This window comes from Catharus ustulatus, chromosome 28, assembly GCF_009819885.2.
Source record: "Catharus ustulatus isolate bCatUst1 chromosome 28, bCatUst1.pri.v2, whole genome shotgun sequence".
Classification (NCBI taxonomy): Eukaryota; Metazoa; Chordata; class Aves; order Passeriformes; family Turdidae; genus Catharus; species Catharus ustulatus.
In genome coordinates this window covers 4,018,631-4,038,536 of record NC_046248.1, presented here as the reverse complement: position 1 = coordinate 4,038,536, position 19,906 = coordinate 4,018,631, and the positions used below count along the sequence as shown (strand labels likewise).

The 19,906-nt window shown below is 47.0% G+C and overlaps 1 protein-coding gene across 2 annotated transcripts in view; it reads left to right on the top strand.

Moving 5' to 3' along the window:
- SORL1 (sortilin related receptor 1) overlaps window positions 1–12,756 on the top strand; it is a 45,744-nt gene extending 32,988 nt beyond the window's left edge. For both annotated transcript variants that reach the window (XM_033081601.2, XM_033081602.2), the window contains exons 34-48: window positions 298–424; window positions 947–1,116; window positions 1,330–1,442; window positions 1,724–1,828; window positions 2,810–2,882; window positions 3,967–4,049; window positions 4,299–4,395; window positions 4,962–5,146; window positions 5,533–5,652; window positions 5,735–5,899; window positions 7,203–7,377; window positions 7,730–7,836; window positions 8,682–8,874; window positions 9,631–9,843; window positions 11,262–12,756. In XM_033081601.2, the coding sequence (XP_032937492.1) occupies window positions 298–424; window positions 947–1,116; window positions 1,330–1,442; window positions 1,724–1,828; window positions 2,810–2,882; window positions 3,967–4,049; window positions 4,299–4,395; window positions 4,962–5,146; window positions 5,533–5,652; window positions 5,735–5,899; window positions 7,203–7,377; window positions 7,730–7,836; window positions 8,682–8,874; window positions 9,631–9,843; window positions 11,262–11,329 (1,994 nt within the window). In that variant the 3' untranslated portion in view covers window positions 11,330–12,756. The remainder of the gene's footprint in view (window positions 1–297; window positions 425–946; window positions 1,117–1,329; window positions 1,443–1,723; window positions 1,829–2,809; window positions 2,883–3,966; window positions 4,050–4,298; window positions 4,396–4,961; window positions 5,147–5,532; window positions 5,653–5,734; window positions 5,900–7,202; window positions 7,378–7,729; window positions 7,837–8,681; window positions 8,875–9,630; window positions 9,844–11,261) is intronic.
- The last annotated feature ends 7,150 nt before the right edge of the window (window positions 12,757–19,906 follow it).

The window sequence follows — 19,906 nt, the reverse complement described above, 5'->3', positions numbered from 1 at the left end:
CCAGGGGTAAATCCCTGCTCTGAGCTGCCCTTTGTGAACCCAGTCTTCTCCACTGATCAATCCCACATCTCATTTAAATGGTGCACTTTTTAAATGGCCCCTTCAGTTTTTTAGTCATTTAATTTTTTAGTAATTTAATTTTTCAGTCATTTAGTTTTCAGTCATTTCAATGAGCCCTTCAGTCAGAGCTGGTGGTGTCACCCCTGCTGCTGGTGTCACAAACAGAGCTCCTGTGTCTCTCCTGGGCACAGGGTTTGTTTCCCTGCAGTAAATGAACCTTTCCCACTCTCTGCTCAGATGACACCATCGTGTACAAAGTGCAGAACCTGCAGTGGACAGCTGATTTCTCTGGTGATGTCACCCTGACCTGGGCTCGGCCAAAAAGGATGTCCTCGACCTCCTGTGTCTACAACATCTACTACAGGTACATCACCCCTCCCTGCTGCTGGATCAGGTAAAGGGGACAAGCAGGAGCACAGGTGTGTCTGTATTTACTGCAGAGAACCACACACAATCAGGCCTGAAACATTCAGAGCTCCTTCATCCAATTCTGCCTGGAAAATCTAATATTTGGTAGCAAAAGAGACACAAAATAGGTGCACCCAGAGGGCATTTGTGACAAACTGCATTGGTTTCCTCCTTGAATATTTACTCAGACAGTAAAGTTGTTACATTCATTTTTTTTTCCACTTGAGCCTTGTATTTCTGGAACCATCAACGGCAAGAACAATGATAATAAAATTGAGCATAAGAGAAAAGCTCAGGGGCTTTTAAATCACCAAGCCATGCTTAGTTCAGGCTTCCAATGGATCTTTTCAAGATTGGTGGTGTGGCTTTACCAAAACAAGCAGCAACCTTTTAAAATAATTCCATTTTTGGGACAAATCCATAAGTTCTGTGCTAAAAAATCCCCTCCTGACTGGAGATTTGTGGCTGTGTCCTGCAGGGTGGTCGGTGAGAGCATCTGGAAGGTCTTGGAGACCCACAGCAACAAAACCAACAGCGTTTTGAAGGTGCTGAAGCCCGACTGCACGTACCAGGTGAAAGTGCAGGTGCAGTGTCTGAGCAGGGTCTACAACACCAACGACTTCATCACGCTGCGGGCGCCCGAAGGACGTAAGCACTGCTGCTGCTCCCACCAAAACCTGGAAAATCTGGGCTAAAAAAGGAGGGATATCCCTGCTGTGAGCAAAAAGGGTCTCCCCATGGGCTTGGGGGTTGTGCTGGGCTGGCAGACAGGGCTGTCCACGCCTTTGTGCTGGTTTTTTAGGGAGATGCTGCATTTCCCTGCACGTTCTGTGGCTGTCACTCATATTTCTGTTTCTCTAGTTCCAGATGCTCCCATCAACCTTCAGCTGTCTCTGAAGAAAGAAGCTGAGGGTGTGGTGATGTGCTGGTGGAGTCCCCCTGTGAATGCCCACGGCCTCATCCGGGAATTCATCGTGAGTCCTGCTGGGACATGGGGACATGGCATGGGGACAGCAGCACACAGCCAGCTGCAGGGGTGGTGGGCTTGGAATGAGGGATTTTGGGGAGGAAATCTGCTGGGAACACCAGGGAAGCTGGGAGAAGAAATGCTGCAGGCTGTGGGCAGCACCACAACCTTCGAGCTTTTATGTCTCCCTTTCTGAGATGCTGTGCTTCTCTCTGCTGATATTTTGTCTCAGAGGGAGCTGCTGACCTGGGGTGGTTTTGAGCCCTCACCTTGTTTTGGTGCTCCTAGGTGGAATACAGCAGCAGTGGATCCAAGGAGTGGACATCCCTCAGAACCACCAAGAACTACACAGAAATCAAGGACTTGCAGGTCAACACTCTCTACACAGTCAGGGTGAGCATTTCCAAAGCTCTCTCTCAAAATATTTCCAAAACTCTCTCTCAGAATATTTCCAAAGCTCTCTCAGAATATTTCCAAAGCTCTCTCTCAGAGTATTTCAAAGCTCTTTCTGAGTGCCCTCTCATTTCTGAGTGGCCCAAGTCCTGCACAGCCAAGAACTTGCTAAAAAAACCATTTTGTTAAAAAAAAAATCTTGTTAAATCCCTGCCCTTTAATGCCAACCCACACCAGGGGCTTGGCATTTGCACTGCTAATGTCTATAGTTCCAAGGCCCTTGATTTGCTCCTTTGTCCCAGAAGGCCAGGCTGGATTACAAAATCCTCCCTGCTCCTTGCCCATTCCAATGTCACTGCAATTGCACTGGATGTGGGCCAGAGATAAATTTGGTCCTTGGTGTATCAGTGGGAAAAGAAGCAAATCTGCCTGTGGGGAATGTCTGCACAGGGGAGAGGCTGGGTAATTATAGACAGAAGTAATAAGAATAGGAAATGAAAGTCTGCACAGTGAGCCCTGGGAAATGTGAGCTTTGCCATTGTCCATTCTCCTGGGTTTTTGGGGAAGTTCACTGCCAGGGGGGATAAACCTCCCCCTCCAAATCCCTGTTATTCTCACAGCTGGTGGGAGGCTTTCCCCCCATGGTCTTCCTTCCCAATATAACCCATCCCTAAATAAATTTTTGGAAGCAGATTCAGGGTTTGCATGGCCTTCCCTGCTCCATGGCCCGTGGAGTCCCAAGCTCCTTATCTCGATGGACTCAGAGATCTCATAAGAGAGCAGTTATCTGCAAAGAGGCTGCACTCCCTCCTCTTACATTCCTTTAATTGACTTCAAGCACTCGGCTTTATCTCTGCATTAAGCATTTTATTGCCGAGTAATTAAGCTATTGTTTGCTTGCAAATCTTTTTCCCAGGAGCCCGGCCAGGTCTGTAACCTTGCTCTGTTTGCTCATGTTCCCTCTCCCTCCCGTTTCCAAAGGTTGCTGCAGTGACCAGCAGAGGGGTGGGAAACTGGAGTGACTCCAAATCCATCACCACCGTCAAAGGCAAAGGTAAATGAGGTTTGGGTCAGCTCAGAGAAGGTGACAAAGAGGCAAAGCATCAGCCTGAAACAGCAGCAGCATCCAGAGACACCTCCCTGGCCTTTATTCTCACTGCTGAGCCTTTCACACTGGTCAGCAGCTTTGCTGTAACCTGTAAAAAGTGATTTTTTCACTCCTGAGCTGCCTCAGGGCTCATGGCAAGGCTGGAGGGGTCACTGAGCCCTGGCACAGGGGAGGGATGTGCTGCCCTGGAGATGAGCAGGAGCCTGTCCCCTCTCTCCCAGGCTGCAGACAGATTCCCTCAGACTTTTGTAGGCCAAATTCTGCCTCCAGATAGATAAGAAATTACCAACTCCATCACTCCCACTCTAAAAGGATGCTGGCTCATCCTTCTCCCTCTTAGCTCACAATTACTGTGGCTCCTCCTGCAGGTTTAGACCATAAAAAACAACCACAGCTCCCAAGAACTATCACAACATCACAGTCTCACAGCAGATAAATTCAAACAGCACAGTAAATTATTTCCTTCCCAACCTGTATTTTTTTTTAAAGAAAAGCCTTTTGAAGTTGTTTATATTCATGCCAAGTTTTTCATCCAAACTTATGTCCCTGAGTCAGAATTGCCTGCTGATTTGTCAGATGAAATAAGGGAAGGAAAACACCAGGCTACTCCAAGTGCAGGATTCAGATAATGTGAATTACCTGATGGTTAGAAAAACAGAGGTAGAAGGAACAGAAACAGCTTTACCTTGAGGTTTTGCATGAGTTTGGCACTGACAGCTCCTCAGCAGCTGCTCAGAGGAGCAGGAGCTGTTACCTGGCATAGGAGCTCACCCTGCTGAGCTCAAATCCCTTTGCCCAGACCCCTCCAGTCCCAGCCTGCACTGAACAAGGCACAGACAAAGCAACTTTTAGGTGGTGGATTTAAAAAATGATGTCAGGGTCTTCTCTGAGGTCTTCTCTGAGCCAAGGCTGGGGTGTCCTGTTCTGGGAGCTGGCTGTTCCACAAAAGCTGTTTTATCTGTCCCCTCTCAGTAAATATTTTTATTTCTTTGTGCTGTACTAACAGCTCTTTTTTTCTCTTTCCTCCCAGTCATTCCTCCCCCTGTCATCCACATTGAGAGCTACAGTGAGGACTCCATAAGTTTCAGCCTAAAAATGACCACGAATATCAAGGTGAGAGTTTTTCCCTCTCCATCTGAGCTGGGTAAATGGTGAATAAGTGGCTGGGAGAAGCTGTCACCCACTGAAGCATTCCAATTACCAGTTGTTTCACGCCAAATCATTTCTTCCTGCTCCCAAACTGCCCCAGGGCTCTTAATTGGGATGGAAAATACAATGCAAAGACTGTCAGGGGTCTGACAGTAACCCTGGCTCCCCTGTGCATCAGCTGAGCTGATGGCTCTGTGTCCTTGGCCTTGACAGGTCAGTGGCTATGTGGTCAACATCTACTGGACATTTGATACCCACAGGCAGGAAAAAAGGACTCTGGTCATAGAAGGAGAAAAGTCCATCCAAAAAGGTAAATTCTCCTCAAAATATAAAGTTTTGCTTTGGTCAACAACAAGCAGAAGGCTTTATGAGAGGTTGTAGGATTATTTTTTTTTCTTCTTTTTTTTTTGCAACTGGTAGTTTCTGTTTAAATAATTCTGTTTAAATCTGGACAGGACAAAAAAACAGTTCTGTTTTGAGAACCTGGAGATTTCAAGCAGATTTGGGATTTACCCCCAGAGCTGCTCTAGTCCTTTCCTCATCACATGGGGTTTTGTTTGCTGTTCCATTTCTAATCTGCCAAAGGGAGTAGAAACAGAACAAGGCTTTCTTGGGCTTGCATGCAGCACATGTCCCTGTTAATCCCATTTCTGCTTTGGGAGAATCAGTGTGGATGTGGGAAATCATGCAGGCACAGGGAAGCACAGGCTGGGTTGGATTCCAGAGCCTCAGGTGCTCCTGTATAAAGGAAATTACTGCACAGTCATGCAAGTCCAGCCCAGGAGAGGCAGGCTCCTGTCTGTTTGCTGATGCTGACCCTTCCCTCCTGCTCCCACCCACCCTTCCCTAACAGTGCCCCTTTCTCTTCTTGCTCAGTGGCCAATTTGACAGCACACACCCCCTATGAAATTTCTGCTTGGGCTAAGACGGAGCTGGGTGACAGCCCTCTGTCCTTTGTGCATGTGGTGACCAGTGGCACAAGACCTGTGTCCCCAAGCCTCAAGGCCAAGGCCATCAACCAGACAGCTGTGGAATGCAGCTGGACTGGCCCCAGGAATGTGGTAAGGCACCAATCCTTCCCTCACCAGCCACCCTGGGCTCTACTCAGAGCCTCAGAGCAGCACACAAACACCTGAAATCAGGATCATTTGTCTGGATTGAATTCCAAGGCCCTGAAATTTTTGGGGATAAAATAGAAGCAAAGAAAGGCTTCTTGTCTGCTTGTTGCACAGACAGCACAGTGCTCCAACAGCCTTGGAATCAACTGCTGTTACCTGAGCTGAGCTCGGGGGTTTTGGGTTGGGAGTTCAGAGGCAAATGGGCAGAGTGAACTTGGGCAAGACAGCGGGAAAAGCAGGAAAAAGAGATCTTTGCTTCCTGCCCCTAAAAAGTGACAGCAGTGGATGCTGTGGGCTGTGCCAAACCCTGCTGTGCTCTCCCTCCCCAGGTCTATGGCATCTTCTACGCCACATCCTTCCTGGAGCTGTACAGGAGCCCCCACAACAGCAGCACCAGCGCCCACAACATCACGGTGCTGGTGCAGCGCGACGAGCAGTACCTGTTCCTGGTGGGCTCCCCTCCTTCCCCCGCCCCTCTGCCCTCCCAGGGCTCCTCCAGGGCTCAGCCCTGACCCCTGTGCCTCCCTGCAGGTGAGGGTGATGTCTCCCTACCAAGGGCCCCCCTCAGAGTCGGTGGTGGTGAAGATGATCCCGGATAACCGGCTGCCCCCGCGGCACCTGCACGCCGTGCACACCGGCAAGACCTTCGCTGTCATCAAGTGGGAATCGCCCTACGACTCCCCTGACCAGGACATGGTAACACTGAGCCTCCTCCTGATCTACCAAAATATGAGTGTTGGTCTAATATTGATACTCAGCTGTGAGGACAAAAGACTCTCTAACAATTTAAAGTTACAAAGTGAATGTTTATTCAGCGCTGGGCAGCAGTGTGGGGTAACCCCCAATACACACTGTGAGTCTATTTATTGACAAAAGGTTCAAACAAATTCATATTCATAACACCAGCCCCTCCCATCCCTGCTTCCCATGGTAATTAGCTGGAATGGCAATTAAGCAGCGTGGTTGGCTTCTTGAATTAAGTCTGGGCTCGTTTTTGTGGGGAGGGGTCTCAAAAGGAGGAAGTAAGGTGAGTCTTCCTCACCCTGACCTTTTCTATCAATGACAATACAAATGGCTTTTGGGGCAACTCCAGTTTTGCAAAGAATGAGTTTCTGGTTGCAATTGTTTGTGTTCTTTGGACCTACCTACCAGTTTCATCCTTTCCCATTGCAAGCAGAGCTCAGCAAACATAAATTGACAGGCAATCAATTATTGAAGTTTCAGGCAACTATCTCAAGCCCAGTTTCTTTTAACTTTTAACTAAAATCCTAATTTCTTTAAGATTAGTGTTTCACTCCTGTCCCTGTGCACACAGCATCCTGGCTCAGACACAGCCTTGCCTTCCTTTGCTGGAGGAAGCCTGACATCAGGTCTATTCTCCATAAAATCATCAAAGCACCTTCATTTCCTCCCCATCACCCATTAGCTCAGGACTGTCACATTTACAAAGAGCCAGGTCTGGGATATCTGTTGCTGACCAAGTCTAAAACCAGCCCTGGGTGTGTGCCAAAACACCTTTCTGGGCTTAGGCTGTGCCCAGGAGGGCAAGGCTGGGCTGGGGCTCTGCCTCCTGCCCCAACAAAGCCCAGCTCTGTTCTCTGCCACGCTGCAATACACTCATGTCTCGCTCCACTGAAGCCCAGTCATTTTCTCAGCAAGATTTCCCCTCCCATTCTGCTCCAGAGACTTTAACAGCAAAGGTTTGGAGGTATAAACCTTCCCAGCAGAGCTGGAAACTCTGACAGGGCAGGGGTTTGCATTGCAGAGAAATACAACTTGAACTTTTCCTCCTGTTCTCATCTGTTCCTCTAACTGCATTTTCTGTATCAGTAAAAGCTGATTTTGAGCAGAGATCCAGAGTTTGGCTTCTCAGGCTTTCTGTAAAGCTCAGCTTTGGTTTAAAGCAAATTTTACCCACCCTTTCCAATGTCCTACCCCTTTTTAGCTGAAATTCTGCAGGAAAATGAGATTCTTCTCCATTCATTTCCTCTCCCTGCAGCTCTATGCCGTGGCAGTTAAAGATCTGGTGAGGAAAACAGATAAAATCTACAAGGTGAAAAGCAGGAACAGCACAGTGGAGTACACCATAAAGAAACTGGAGCCAGGAGGGAAATACCATGTGATTGTCCAGCTGGGAAACATGAGCAAGGAATCCAGCATGAAGATCAACACAGGTAAGGGACACAGAAGTGCAGAAATGTTCCTCTTGGTCCTCACCCACAGCCAAGCCCAATTTTGGGAGGCCTGACAGGGGAGGTGATGACACCCCAAAGCAACATGAAAATATCCAGTGTTTTCCTCCTGATAAAAGGAGATGGGGAAGGCACCAGTCTGGCTGTGTGCACATCATCAAACACCATTGCAGCCCCTACACTGAAAAATCCCTCCCAGCTTCCCCACCACAGCATCCTCTCCTCTTTTCCAAGCAGAGTATTGTGCTGATCCCTAAAAATCCCACTGAATTTCAGCATTTCTGTCAGAGGAAAGTGCCACCAGTGCTACAGCCTCACTTTTTCCCATTTACAGTCCCCCTGTCTGCACCAGATGCCTTAAAAATCATCACAGAAAACGACCACATTCTGCTTTTCTGGAAGAGTTTGGCATTGAAGGAAAGTAATTTCAATGAAAGCCGGGTAAGTTTTGCTGTGCCTCCTGTCCTGCTGAAAATTCTGGGGCAGAGTCAGTGCAAGGCTCCCTTCACAGACTCTGAGATCCATCCTGTCCTTGTGAGCCCTCCAGAAAAGCTCACTAAAATTCCTGTCATGGCTGAGGCTCTGAGGCTGATAGATAAAATCTGTCACCTTTGAGGAACTTAATTACCCTGCTAGAAAAGATCAAGTGTCCCATGTGTGAAAGGACTGGGAACAGGACACTGCCCTGCCATGCCAGGAGGTCTGAAAATTGTCATTATTCAGACTTGGATAGAAAATCTGTGAAATGTTGTCTGTTAGAGCATGGGCAGGTAGAAAAATGCACCAAAAAAATCCCTCACCCTCCTGGACTCTGTGCTTGGGTGGTCTGGGGTGGGTGCTAAGGACAGAGTGGACCAGACAAACCAAACCTGGGTCATTTAGAGTAGAAAAGATCTTCAAGACTGGGTCCAATCCCCACCTTGTCACCAGCCCAGAGCTCTGAGTGCCACATCCAGGGCATGGGGACTCCAAACCTCCCTGGGAAGCCCTTGCAAAGTTTAACAACCCTTTTAGAGCAGAAATCCTTCCTGCTGTCCAACCTGAGCCTCCCCTGGCACAGCTTAGGGCTGTGTCCTCTCATCCTGGCACTTGGGAGAAGAGAAATCTCTCCTCCCTGAGCTGGCCAAGGTCAGTGCACACCAGCAGGAGTTCCTGAGGAGGCTCCCATTGCTCCCTCCCAGCTGACAGCCCAGCAGAGCTCCTCAAAGCCAGATCCAGGAGAAAAAACCAAATTTCAAAGCCCTTTTGGAAGGAGTCGAGCGATTTGGGGTTTGTGTTTCCCTCAGGGCTACGAGATCCACATGTTTGACAGCCTGATGAACATCACAGCCTACCTGGGCAACACCACAGAGAACTTCTTCAAGGTGTCCAACCTGAAGATAGGGCACAACTACTCGTTCAGCGTGCAGGCTCGCTGCCTGTACGGCGGGCAGATGTGTGGGGAGCCGGCCACGCTCCTCTATGATGAGCTGGGAACAGGTGAGCCCCTGTTTTCTCCTCATCCTCCTTCAAAAAATACTCAGGGAAACCTCATGGATTCTTTAGGGATGGTGGTGGGAAGGATGAATCAGGAAAACTTTATAAATATGATTGCCTAGCAAAAGGTTCTGAGAATATGGAAACCATGAGTGAGATTGAAATGAAATCCATCTTTGAGATACCAAACCTTAGTTACTAAATAACTAAAAAACAATAAAATGGCTGGCTGAAAGTAATCCCCCCTTGACAGAACAATTCCTTCTGCTGGACAGCAAGTCCAAAGGTCAGAGAAGACCCTGCTAGCTTGGCAGAAGGGGACCAAAGAGGAGTTTAAAGTGCAACACAGCATGGCAATGCAATGATTCTTATAGGCTGGATGGAAATGCTGTAGGATTTGTATCTTGTATTAGATTGGTTAGTGGAAATCAGAATATTCAGCACAGAAGAAGATTTATTGTATTGTAATGGGAACCTTGCTCTCTTACTTTTAGCTCTTAGTTCCTGCTCTTAGTTCCTACTCATCTCTCTCTTACCTCTCACAACCCTTAGCCCTCCAAACTCTCACTACCCCCCACTTTTCCTTTCTGGCAGCTCCCAGCAGGGCCCTTTTTACCCTTCTGCAATAAACCCAAAATTCCAAGACCTGCCTACAGAGATCTCTCTGTCTCCCCACCATCCTGCCCAGCATCCCCTGCAGTTTTGTACAGATGTGCTGTTGGCACAAACATCACTTTGTGTCCCTCCCTCTCTCCCCAGGTACAGACTCCTCTGCCAGCAAAGCCAGCCCGGGCACGGACGTGGCTGCCATCGTGGTGCCCGTGCTGTTCCTGCTGCTGCTGACCCTGGGCATTGGGTTTGTGCTGCTCTACATGAGGCACAGGAGGCTCCAGAACAGCTTCACTGCCTTTGCCAACAGCCACTACAGCTCGCGCCTGGGCTCGGCCATCTTCTCCTCCGGGGATGATCTGGGTGCGTGGCCCTGGTGGCATCTGGGGACAGCACTGGGGGGGGATGGCAGGGCAAGAATTAATTATTTATCACAGTCTGAGCCACTCTGGTAGCACAGTCTCTATGGGTTTCATCTAAGGGTACAAATCACAGAATTATGGAGTTGTTAAACTTGGAAAAAAACTTCAAGATCCTCAAGTCCAACCACCAAAAGTTTTCCCAAGCAATATTTATATCAAATTAAACCCCATCTTCCAATCAAAATAACTTAGAAATGCATTGAGGATGTGAAATCAGGGCAAGAATTAATTCTTTTGTCATGGTTTGGGCCACTCTGGTAGCACAATCTCCATGGATTTCATCTAAGAGTACAAATCACAGAATTATGGAGTTGTTAAAATTGGAAAAGACATTCAAGACCATAAAGTTCAACTGTCAGAAGTCCCAACCAAACATTTTTATCACATTAAACCTCTCCCTCTGATGCAAATCACTTAAAAACTCACTGAGGATGTGAAATCAGGGCAAGAATTAATTCTTTATCACAGTCTGGGCCACTCTGGCCTCACAATCTTCCATGGGTTTTGTCTAAGAATACAAATCATGGAATAGTTAAGGTTGCACAGACCTTCAAGACTATAAAGTTCAACCACCAAAAGTTTTCCCAACCAATATTTATATCAAATTAAACCCCATCTTCCAATCAAAATAACTTAGAAATGCATTGAGGATGTGAAATCAGGGCAAGAATTAATTCTTTATCATGGTCTGGGCCACTCTGGCTGCACAATCTCCATGTTTTTTGTCTAAGAATACAAATCATGGAATCATGGAATAGTTAAGGTTGCACAGACCTTCAAGACCATCAAGTCCAACCACCAAAAGTTTTCCCAAATCAAATTAAACCCCTTCTTCCTAAGCAAATCATTTAGAAATGCATTGAGGATGTGAAATCAGGACAAGAATTAATTCTTTATCATGATTTGGGCCACTCTGCCATCACAATCTCTATGGGATTTGATCTCAGAGTACAAATCACAGAATTATGGAGTTGTTAAACTTGGAAAAGACCTTCAAGATCATCAAGTCCAACCAACAAAAGTTTTCCCATCCAAATATTTTTATCAAATTAAACCTCTCCTTTCAATGCAAATCACTTAAAAACTCATTGAGAATGTGAAATCAGGGCAAGAATTAATTCTTTATCATGGTTTTGGCCACTCTGCCATCACAATCTCTATGGATTTGATCTCAGAATACAAATCACAGAATTATGGAGTTGTTAAAATTGGAAAAAAACTTTGAGATCCTCAAGTCCAACCAACAAAAGTTTTCCCAACCAATATTTTTATCAAATTAAACCCTCCTTCCCATACAAATAATTTAAAAAGAGAGTATAAAGTGCCCCCTAACATTGGTGTTTTGGGTTTGTTTTGCAGGAGATGAGGATGATGAAGCCCCAATGATAACTGGATTTTCAGATGACGTCCCCATGGTCATCGCCTGAAGCGCATTTCTGACTGTACAAAACCAAATGGTGTAAATATTTTATTTGATAAAAATAGTTGATTGTTTATTTTAAAAAATGCACTTTGAGTTGCAATACGTTATTTTTATATGGGCCAAAAAAAAAAAAAAAAAGAAAAAATAATAATAATTTTAAGAATACACTTTGTAGTAATCAACTGTGAATTGCAGACTAGGTTGGTTGAGTAACAAATTGCTTTGATTTAACATTAATTTAGTCTTACAAGGCTATGCTTGCTGGGCATGCTTTTAAGTCTGTGAGATATTTTCCGTTGACTAAATTGGCTACTCATTTTATTTTTCTAAGACAAGAATAAATTTATTTTAAAAAAAAATAAATTCAGGAGATTATATATGTAGAGAGAGATAATATAGTCCCTGAAGGTTTTGCTTTTACTTTAGGACAAAAAAAAAAATAATTCCTTTGGACTTTGTTTTATATGAAAGTATTTTTGTTGTGTTAATTTATTGGGAAATCTGCTGTGGAACAGATTTCCAGAGTCGTCAGACATTGTACACATTCTTGTGTAGAACATGTGCCACTTTATCTTGCAAGGCAGTTGTATCTTGGCATCCCCATCATTGTCCTTGCCATGATAACAAAACCCCTCATTTTCACATAGTTTTGCTCCCTTTTAAAGACCCAATCTTTCAGCAATCTTAAGGTACAGCAGCACATTTTTAATTTTTTTTTTTTAGGGATAACTTTTAGCTTCTTGCTGCTGTGGGAAGTTAAAAACATCCCCCCACCAAGATGTGCTGCCCAAACCCCTCCTGCTGCTGCTCCTGCCCATCACATGGGGCTCAATTAATCTGGAGCTTGCAACCACCACATCACTGCAACAAAAAATTGCCACTTGCACCTTAAAACTCATTTCCCAGGTATTTTTAGGATACTCCTCTGTGGAGCTTCCCTCAGATGCCAGCACGGTGATGGGACAGAAGGGGGAGCCTCCAGTGTGTGCAAATCCACATTTTCCACACTCACACAGAGCAATAATTACTGAAAATTTAAATTAATTTGGCCCACAGCAGGGATTTGATGCTCCCTCATTGGAATTTCCTAAAAGCAGCTGCAGTTTTACCTACAGCTTTAGAATCAATATAAATACACACACACACATCCATGTTATTTTCTCATCTTACATTCCCAGCAGACACAACACTGGCTGCAGAGCCAAATGCAAAAAGTCTGCTTGCCACTGTTTGGAGCTTTGATTTTGTGACAGCAAAATGTGAATTTCACCAAAAAAAAATAAAAATAAATAAATGTGAACCTCACCAATACCTGCCAAGCCAGGAGCACGACAGGGGAGGATGTTCAGGGCTCTCCCCTGGCCCTGCTCAATATATGCAAAACTTCTCACCAGGAAATACAGCACACTGTCTTGTCACACTGTTTTTGTGGAAAAAAAAGGTATTTTTTGCTGTGTAAATGAAGTTATAATTGCAGTCTTCCTACAGATGAAACGAGAGAGGCCAGCTATGTTTTGATACACGACTGATCTGTTTAATTTCACAATAGAAAAATGTATAAAAAAAAAAAAGTTGAAGTCTGGATGGTTTGATACTCTAGAGAAATACTGACTCTATTTTCAAATACTGCTGTTAGCATTCCTGATGACAGATTTTTCCCCCCCACTCCACCAAAGCTGGGACCAAACTAGAATCAGATTTTTATAAGGAGCAGCAAGCTCGCAGAGTTGCAATATTTTTACTTTGTCAGTGGATCAGGTGCTGTTCAGGAGTTGAAATTTTGAGTAAAATCCACCCAGTACATACAGCTCAATTTGCCTGGAGTTTCAGCTACACAGAGAGACCAGACTCTGACCTAAAGGCTAAACCAGTCTCAAAAACATGAATTATAAGGTTTTATGCAGGAGAGGAAGCAAAAAAAAAAAATAGATAAAGAGTATTCTTTATAAAGTAAATTTTTTTTTTAGCACAGGTAGCTGAAAATTACAATGAAGCATCCCAAAATCTGGTGCCTCTCTGGTGAGAGATTGTGATATTTTACTCCCCCAGGATAAATCCTGCTGCAGTAAAATGAGCAGAATTTAGAGTCTGGCCCATCTCTGTCTAGCCAGATGCCAAGGGGCACCCTTGTAACCACTTTATATCCTGCAGAAATCCCTTGGCTGCAGATTTCCAAGCATCACCTGGGGGGACAGGTCACTCCTGGCCACTCTGAAAAGCTCCTGAGCAAAGCATTTTGTACCCCAAACCCAACACTTGGTTAAATCTAACTCCCAAACACAGCATGGGCAGAGCAGAGCCCTCTGTGGAGTCACCCCAGGGGTTTGGGGACACTGCACTGTCACTCAGAGCTGTCCCCAAGCCTCCCCTTCACTGCAGAAATCACCACTGTGCTCTCAGCAAAGCAACTTTCACAGGGCTAGTGTATTTTATATATAGAGATAGAGAAGTCTGGGCTCCAGGTGGGGAGTGACCGCTGCAGTTCTGGGGTCAGTTGTATATTTTTATGAACTTTTGAAGCACGGAATCTTGTTCACAGAGACAAACAGGGGGTGGGAGGGTTCTGCTGTAAATATGGTACGTGGATGTGGATGTATATTTTGTTCTGGTTCTGTTTCTGTAGCCTTATGTGATGTGACATGACTCGCTACCCTGAATTTCGGGAGGTGCTTTGGGTTTGCTTTATAGGAACCCAGTAAAATGTTTGGAAAACAAAAGAAAGGGTACGGAAAATACCCTGGTTAGGAGGAACTCCCACCACTTAATTTGTGTTTGCATCCATTTCAGATGCCCATGGCTACTCTCAAGTCCATTTGAACAAAAGACTAAGGTTGGACATGAAAATCTGTTGAGGTTTTGGACCATGAAGCTTCTTTTGCTTTGGCTCAGGTTTTTGTGAGGTTTTCTTTTTTGTGTTGGGGTTGTTTTATTTTTTTACAAGAAAGACAAGGAGGTTCTATTTCCCAGCCTGGAGACCTATTAAAGGTCATTAAAAGGCTCTTTCCAGTCTGAATAAACCCTGTGGGGTGCTGTAAAAGCTCCCTGAACCCTCTGAGAGCAGAGCCCAGGAGCCCCCAGCCCCTCTGCACCCCAGGAAGACTGAAGAGAATTTCAGAGAGGGGTGAAACATGGGGTGAAGCCCTTCCTGCAGGTATTTCATGTGCAGAATTCACACCTTGGCTCACCCTGACTTGGTGCAGGTGCTCCCACCTTGGCACAGCCTTAGGGGAGAGCTGAGGGCTCAGCACACACGTGGAGTTACAGAGAATTTTGGGAGCTCAGCCAGGGCAGGGGAGAGCTGACAGCACCATCCTCATCTTGTGCCATTGTGGCCAAAGAGTGTTTGATGGTCACCTTGGTGGTTATTTCACCCCTCCTGTTTGCAGAGTGCCCAAAAACCTCACATTATCCACCAGGGAATCCCCACCTGAGCCAAAAAAACTGCCTGAACTAAAATCCCATTCCTGGCAGGGCAGAGCTCAGTGTGAGCATCTCCATGCTTGGAATCAGAGTGTATTTAATTTAAACTTCACCTACTCACTGATGGAAAAGTAAAATTTTTTTTTCAGCAGAAAATTAACCTTTTCTGAAGCAGTTTTCAAGTCTCCTTCAAATGGATTTGAGAATGGAAATGGTGCAATAACTCAGCTACTCTTGGATCCCAAGAGCATCTATGTTCCTGGAAATAGCTGCAACATTATAATGAATCCTTCCAAACCTGCATCAGTCCGCAAGCAGCCAGCCTCTAATAGAGGTAGTGTCACCTTTTAATCAGGTTTTTAAGTGAAGTTTAATGTTATACTATTTGAAGTGCTACTCTGTGTCCTTTATATGTTTGTTTTGTTGTTTTATTTTTTTTTCATTCACTGATTTCTGCTATGTATTATTGCACAATTTTGAAGGAATTTTTGTCTGTCCGTTTTTCCCCCCCCCCACTTAATGATAATAATAAAAATGGATTGGGTAAACAAAACAGTTTCTGAAATTTTTATCCAGCATCTGTGTGTATAGTGCTGGAAAAAAAGGAGACTTTTTGCTGAACATACTTCTGTTTTACAAAACATAACAGGATTATAGAATCCATGAATGGTTTGGATTAAAGATCATCTAATTTCTACACCTTCCACTATCCCAGGCTGCTCCAACCGAGCCTTTGGCACTGCCAGGGATCCACAGCTGCTCTGGGCACCCTGTGCCAGCCCTGCCCACCCTCCCAGGCAGGAATTTTCTCCAATCTAACCCTGTGTGATCAGTGTGAAGCTGCTCCCATCCTCTCAGTGCTCCTGATGGAGCAGCAGTGACAGGACAAGGGCGAATCAGGAAAATTGAGCTTTGTGCCAAAGCAGCAGCAGATCCACCCTCATTCCTACCTCAGTCACGTCTGCCTGTCCCTTCCCTCAAGGTCACCAACACCCCCAGACACCAAACAACATTTCCAGCCTGTCCAAGCTTCACCTCCACATTTGCACACCGCCACCTCAAGCGTCATTTTCTGCACTTAAAACCCATTTCCAACAATCCCTGCCTGTACCTGTGTGCAGGTACACCCAGCACCTGAGCAGCCAAAATCCAAAATCCAAAACCTAGCAGGATTTCTCCTGGCAGGGAAAGTAATGAGCAGGCAGCAGCCTCCTCCCATCCCTCATTTCCCAGCCCTGATAATTGGAAAGGCAACATGTGATCTTGGTGGACATAATTGAGGCGCACAAGCATCTTAAGTGTTGCACTTCATTAACATTTAGCTTAAGGCAACGTTAACAAACAGTCCTTCCTTCCCTGGGTTGTGAATGGAGCTGATTTTTTTTCCAGATTGTTCCCCCTGGGAGGTACAAGGAGCTCCCCCCATTCCCAGGCACCGAATTTCTGCTGGAGGAACCGACGTGACTCTGAAGCCTCAGAGCTGTCACTGAGAAAAAACTTGGATGGAATAAAAGTTTGTGTGCTCTCCCAGCAAAACCTGCAGGTTTCTGTGGATAGGGAAGATTTCCATCCTAAGCCTTTACTGCTTTCACCACAGCAAGTAAGAACACTGTTCCCCACTTTTCCATCAAAGAGGAAGATTGCAGTTCCTGGAGGAGCTTTGGATGGAGCACAAGGCACAAACCCATCCAAAAACTGGATCCAGGCTCCCTGGATCTCTGCTCCTCTGAAAATTCTTGAAAATTCACCTCTTTCCCCCAAATAACATCAGGGCTGCTTCCTGCAACCACAAGGAGGGGAAGATGTAGGTCCTGTCTGCAAGAGGGAGAAAACCAGGTGGAAAAACAGCAAAAAATCCCTTCCCAGCATGGGTTAAGCTTTTCACAGAACTGATGGGCTCTGATGTTGAGAGAGAGCAGCTGAAGTTCTGGCTCCTTTGAGCAATCACTCCCAGTGCCGTGTGCCAGACTCCTGAACGATTGTGTTTAGCCTTTCTCAGCTGGAAAGATGAAATAACTGAGGATATTTCACAGCAGAACTCAAGCTGGAGTTTGGGACGGAGGAGCCAAGAGCTCCCAGATAGCCCAGCTGAAGGAAGGAAGGAAGAGAAGGTCTGTGGGAAGGAAAGATTCATGTTAACCATCAACATCTTGGCTCCTACCACAAACCTCCCAACCTGCCAAGTGTGGGATGCAAGAAAAATGGCATCTTCCAGGATGTGAGGTTTCTCTCTTTCCTGTAAATTATAGGCATCCAGAAGCACACAACCTCAAACTCTCAGAGCTGGGCTGACATCATGCCCAGAAGATTCTCAGGCTCTGCAGACCTGACCTCTCATTTTTCAGAGCACCTGCGTGGAGTTGTACTGGAAAAAATCCCAGGGTGAAGGAGGGTCATAAAAAAGGAACTAGACAGCAGTTTGGGCAAGAAGGAAAGACACTCAGCAGGAAGTCGTTAAATTCATCCTGAAGCCTGACACTGGCTGCACAGGAGGGGAATGGGAATGTTTTAGAGTGGAGCACCTGAGGCAGAGATGGAAGCAACATTCACATCAGCAAGCCTCTCATTCTCCAAAAGAGAAGACTCATTTTCCCTGGATTTTTCTGTGGAGGGAAGCAGACACACTCCATGGAGGAATTTGGAACCTGGATGGAAGCTTAGGGCTGGAGTGAGCCATTCTCAATCACTTTTGTGAATGGCTGGCTGTGCATTTTGTATCTCCCCAAGCCTGAGAGAGCCCACAGGGTAATGAGAGGATGGAGAAGAGGCTGGAGGCTCCTCCTGGCCTGGGCTCTGTGTAACAGCAGGCAGGATTCATCCCTGCCCGAGCTCAGAGGGTCATTCCAGGCCTCGTCTGCAGCCAAGCATGAGGCACAGCAGTTCAGAGAGTGCTTCCCTCATCCTAAAATAGGTCAGACTCTCTTTGCTATAACGGGAACTCGGCGGCGACTGCCTCACACTGAGCCTGGGGACTGTAAGACACCACAGCCTACGTGAAACGAATCCCAAAGCCGGGTTTGCTCTGGGTGAGAACGTCCCCCCTGCAGCCAGGCAGCTCCTGCAGCACACTCAGGGCTGGAGAGGAGCCCTGGCCCAACATCTCCCCTTTGTGAGCACCCCTGCCCTGGTTCCAGCACAGAGCATCCCCCCCCTCCCGCTGCCCTGCGAGGCTGCTGGCCCCCTTTGGGCTTAGCCTGGCTCTGAAGTGACACAGCTTTCCTTCCCCCCTGCCAGGGCTTTCTCAGCATCCCTCAGCAAGCCAGGAACAGCAGCCTGGAGGCCAGATCCCAGCTGTGTGCTCCGTCACGGGACCAGCTCGCTTTCCCATCCAGCTCCACTGTGCAGTAGCTGTACAGAACCACAGCCAGCCTGTCTCTGTACCCTGCAAATTACCACGGCAGACTCAGAGCTGGTGAAGACAATAGCGTGTTTGGCTCATTCTTCTGCATCAACACCATTCCCAAATGTACTTTTCCCTCCTAAACTTATTTAACCTCGCAACCAAGAGCCACAAGGATGGCGAGCTGTTTGTTCCAAGCCCAGATCTCCCGGGAGAGCAGGCACAAAGAATAAAAGGCAGCCTGGAGAGATGGGAAGAGGGAAAATCCAGAGAGGGATGCGAATGCACCGCCCTTGGAGACCGTGCCAGTGACCTGCTAAGGGTCCAGCCATCATAAATAAATAGGCAGCGTTTATTGTCTGGCCAAGCACGGTAATGCTTGAGCTGCTTCCAGCGGGTGGGGCCGGGGCTGGCCCCGCTGCTCCGTGCTGAGACAAAACAGATGTCGCCCACCCCGCGCCCGTCCTGCGGGTGATTTGTGCTGCAGCCCCTCCTCGCCCGCCATGGGTCAGGGGGTTTTGTTAATGCCCCTCCCAAACCCCCAGAACCGCAGCCAAAAACTTCTGCTCTGGTGGTGGTGAATCCTAAGAGAGGGGTGGCAGTGCCAAGGGGTGACAAAGCCATGGGGTGACAAAGCCATGGGGTGACAAAGCCATGGGGTGACAAAACCATGGGGTGACAATAGCAAGGGGTGACAAATCCAAGGGGTGACAGTGCCAAGGGGTGACAAAGCCATGGGGAGAAAAATCCATGGGGTGACAAAGCCAAGGGGTGACAAAACCATGGGGTGACAAAGCCATGGGGTGACAAAGCCATGGGGCAAAAAAGCCATGGGGCAACAGTGTCAAGGGGGGACAAAGCCAAGGGGTCACAAAGCCATGGGGCGACAAATCCATGGGGTGAAAAAGCCATGGGGTGAAAAAGCCATGGGGTAACAAAGTCATGGGGTGACAGTGCCAAGGGGTGACAAAGCCATGGGGTGACAAAGCCAAGGGGTGACAGTAGCAAGGGGTGACAAAGCCATGGGGTGAAAAAGCCAAGGGGTGACAAAGCCATGGGGTGACAAAACCATGGGGCAAAAAAGCCATGGGGTGAAAGTGCCAAGGGGTGACAAAGCCAAGGGGCAACAGTGCCATGGGGCAACAATCCAAAGGGTGACAAAGCCATGGGGTGACAAAGCCATGGGGCTACAGTGCCATGGGGCAACAATCCAAGGGGTGACAAAGCCAAGGGGTGGCACTGCCAAGGGGTGACAATCCCAAGGGGCGACAATGCCACAGCGCGACAAAGCCAAGGAGTGACAATGCCAAGGAGTGACAAAGCCAAAGGGCAACAGTTCCATGGGGCAACATTCCAAGGGGTGCCAAAGCCATTGGGCAACAATGCCAAGGGGTGACAATCCAATGGGTGACAATCCAAAGGGTGACAATGCCAAAGGGCACGGCACAAAACCTGTGGCGATTAAAGCACCGCGTTCCTGTCCCTCTGCACAGCCCCACCAGATGCTCTGCACTGGTCCCAAATCCCCCAAGCCAGACCCCTGAGAAGCAGCTCTGTCTGGACCAGAACCCAGAATTCACTTTTTAACCTGTTTTTTTGGCTGGTTCAGTCCAAAGTGAGCAGTTCCCAGCTGGCCCTACTGCCACCCATGTGCAGTAGATGGCAGCAGAAGCTTTAGTCACTGGCCACCAAACTCCCAAGGATCCCTCCTCCTCCCCCCACCTTTTTTTTTTTTTTTACTTTTTACTTTTGGTGGCCTCAAAAATTATTAGTTCCAGATGAGCTCCCGCCATTGTAATAGTCCATTTAACCCGATCCACT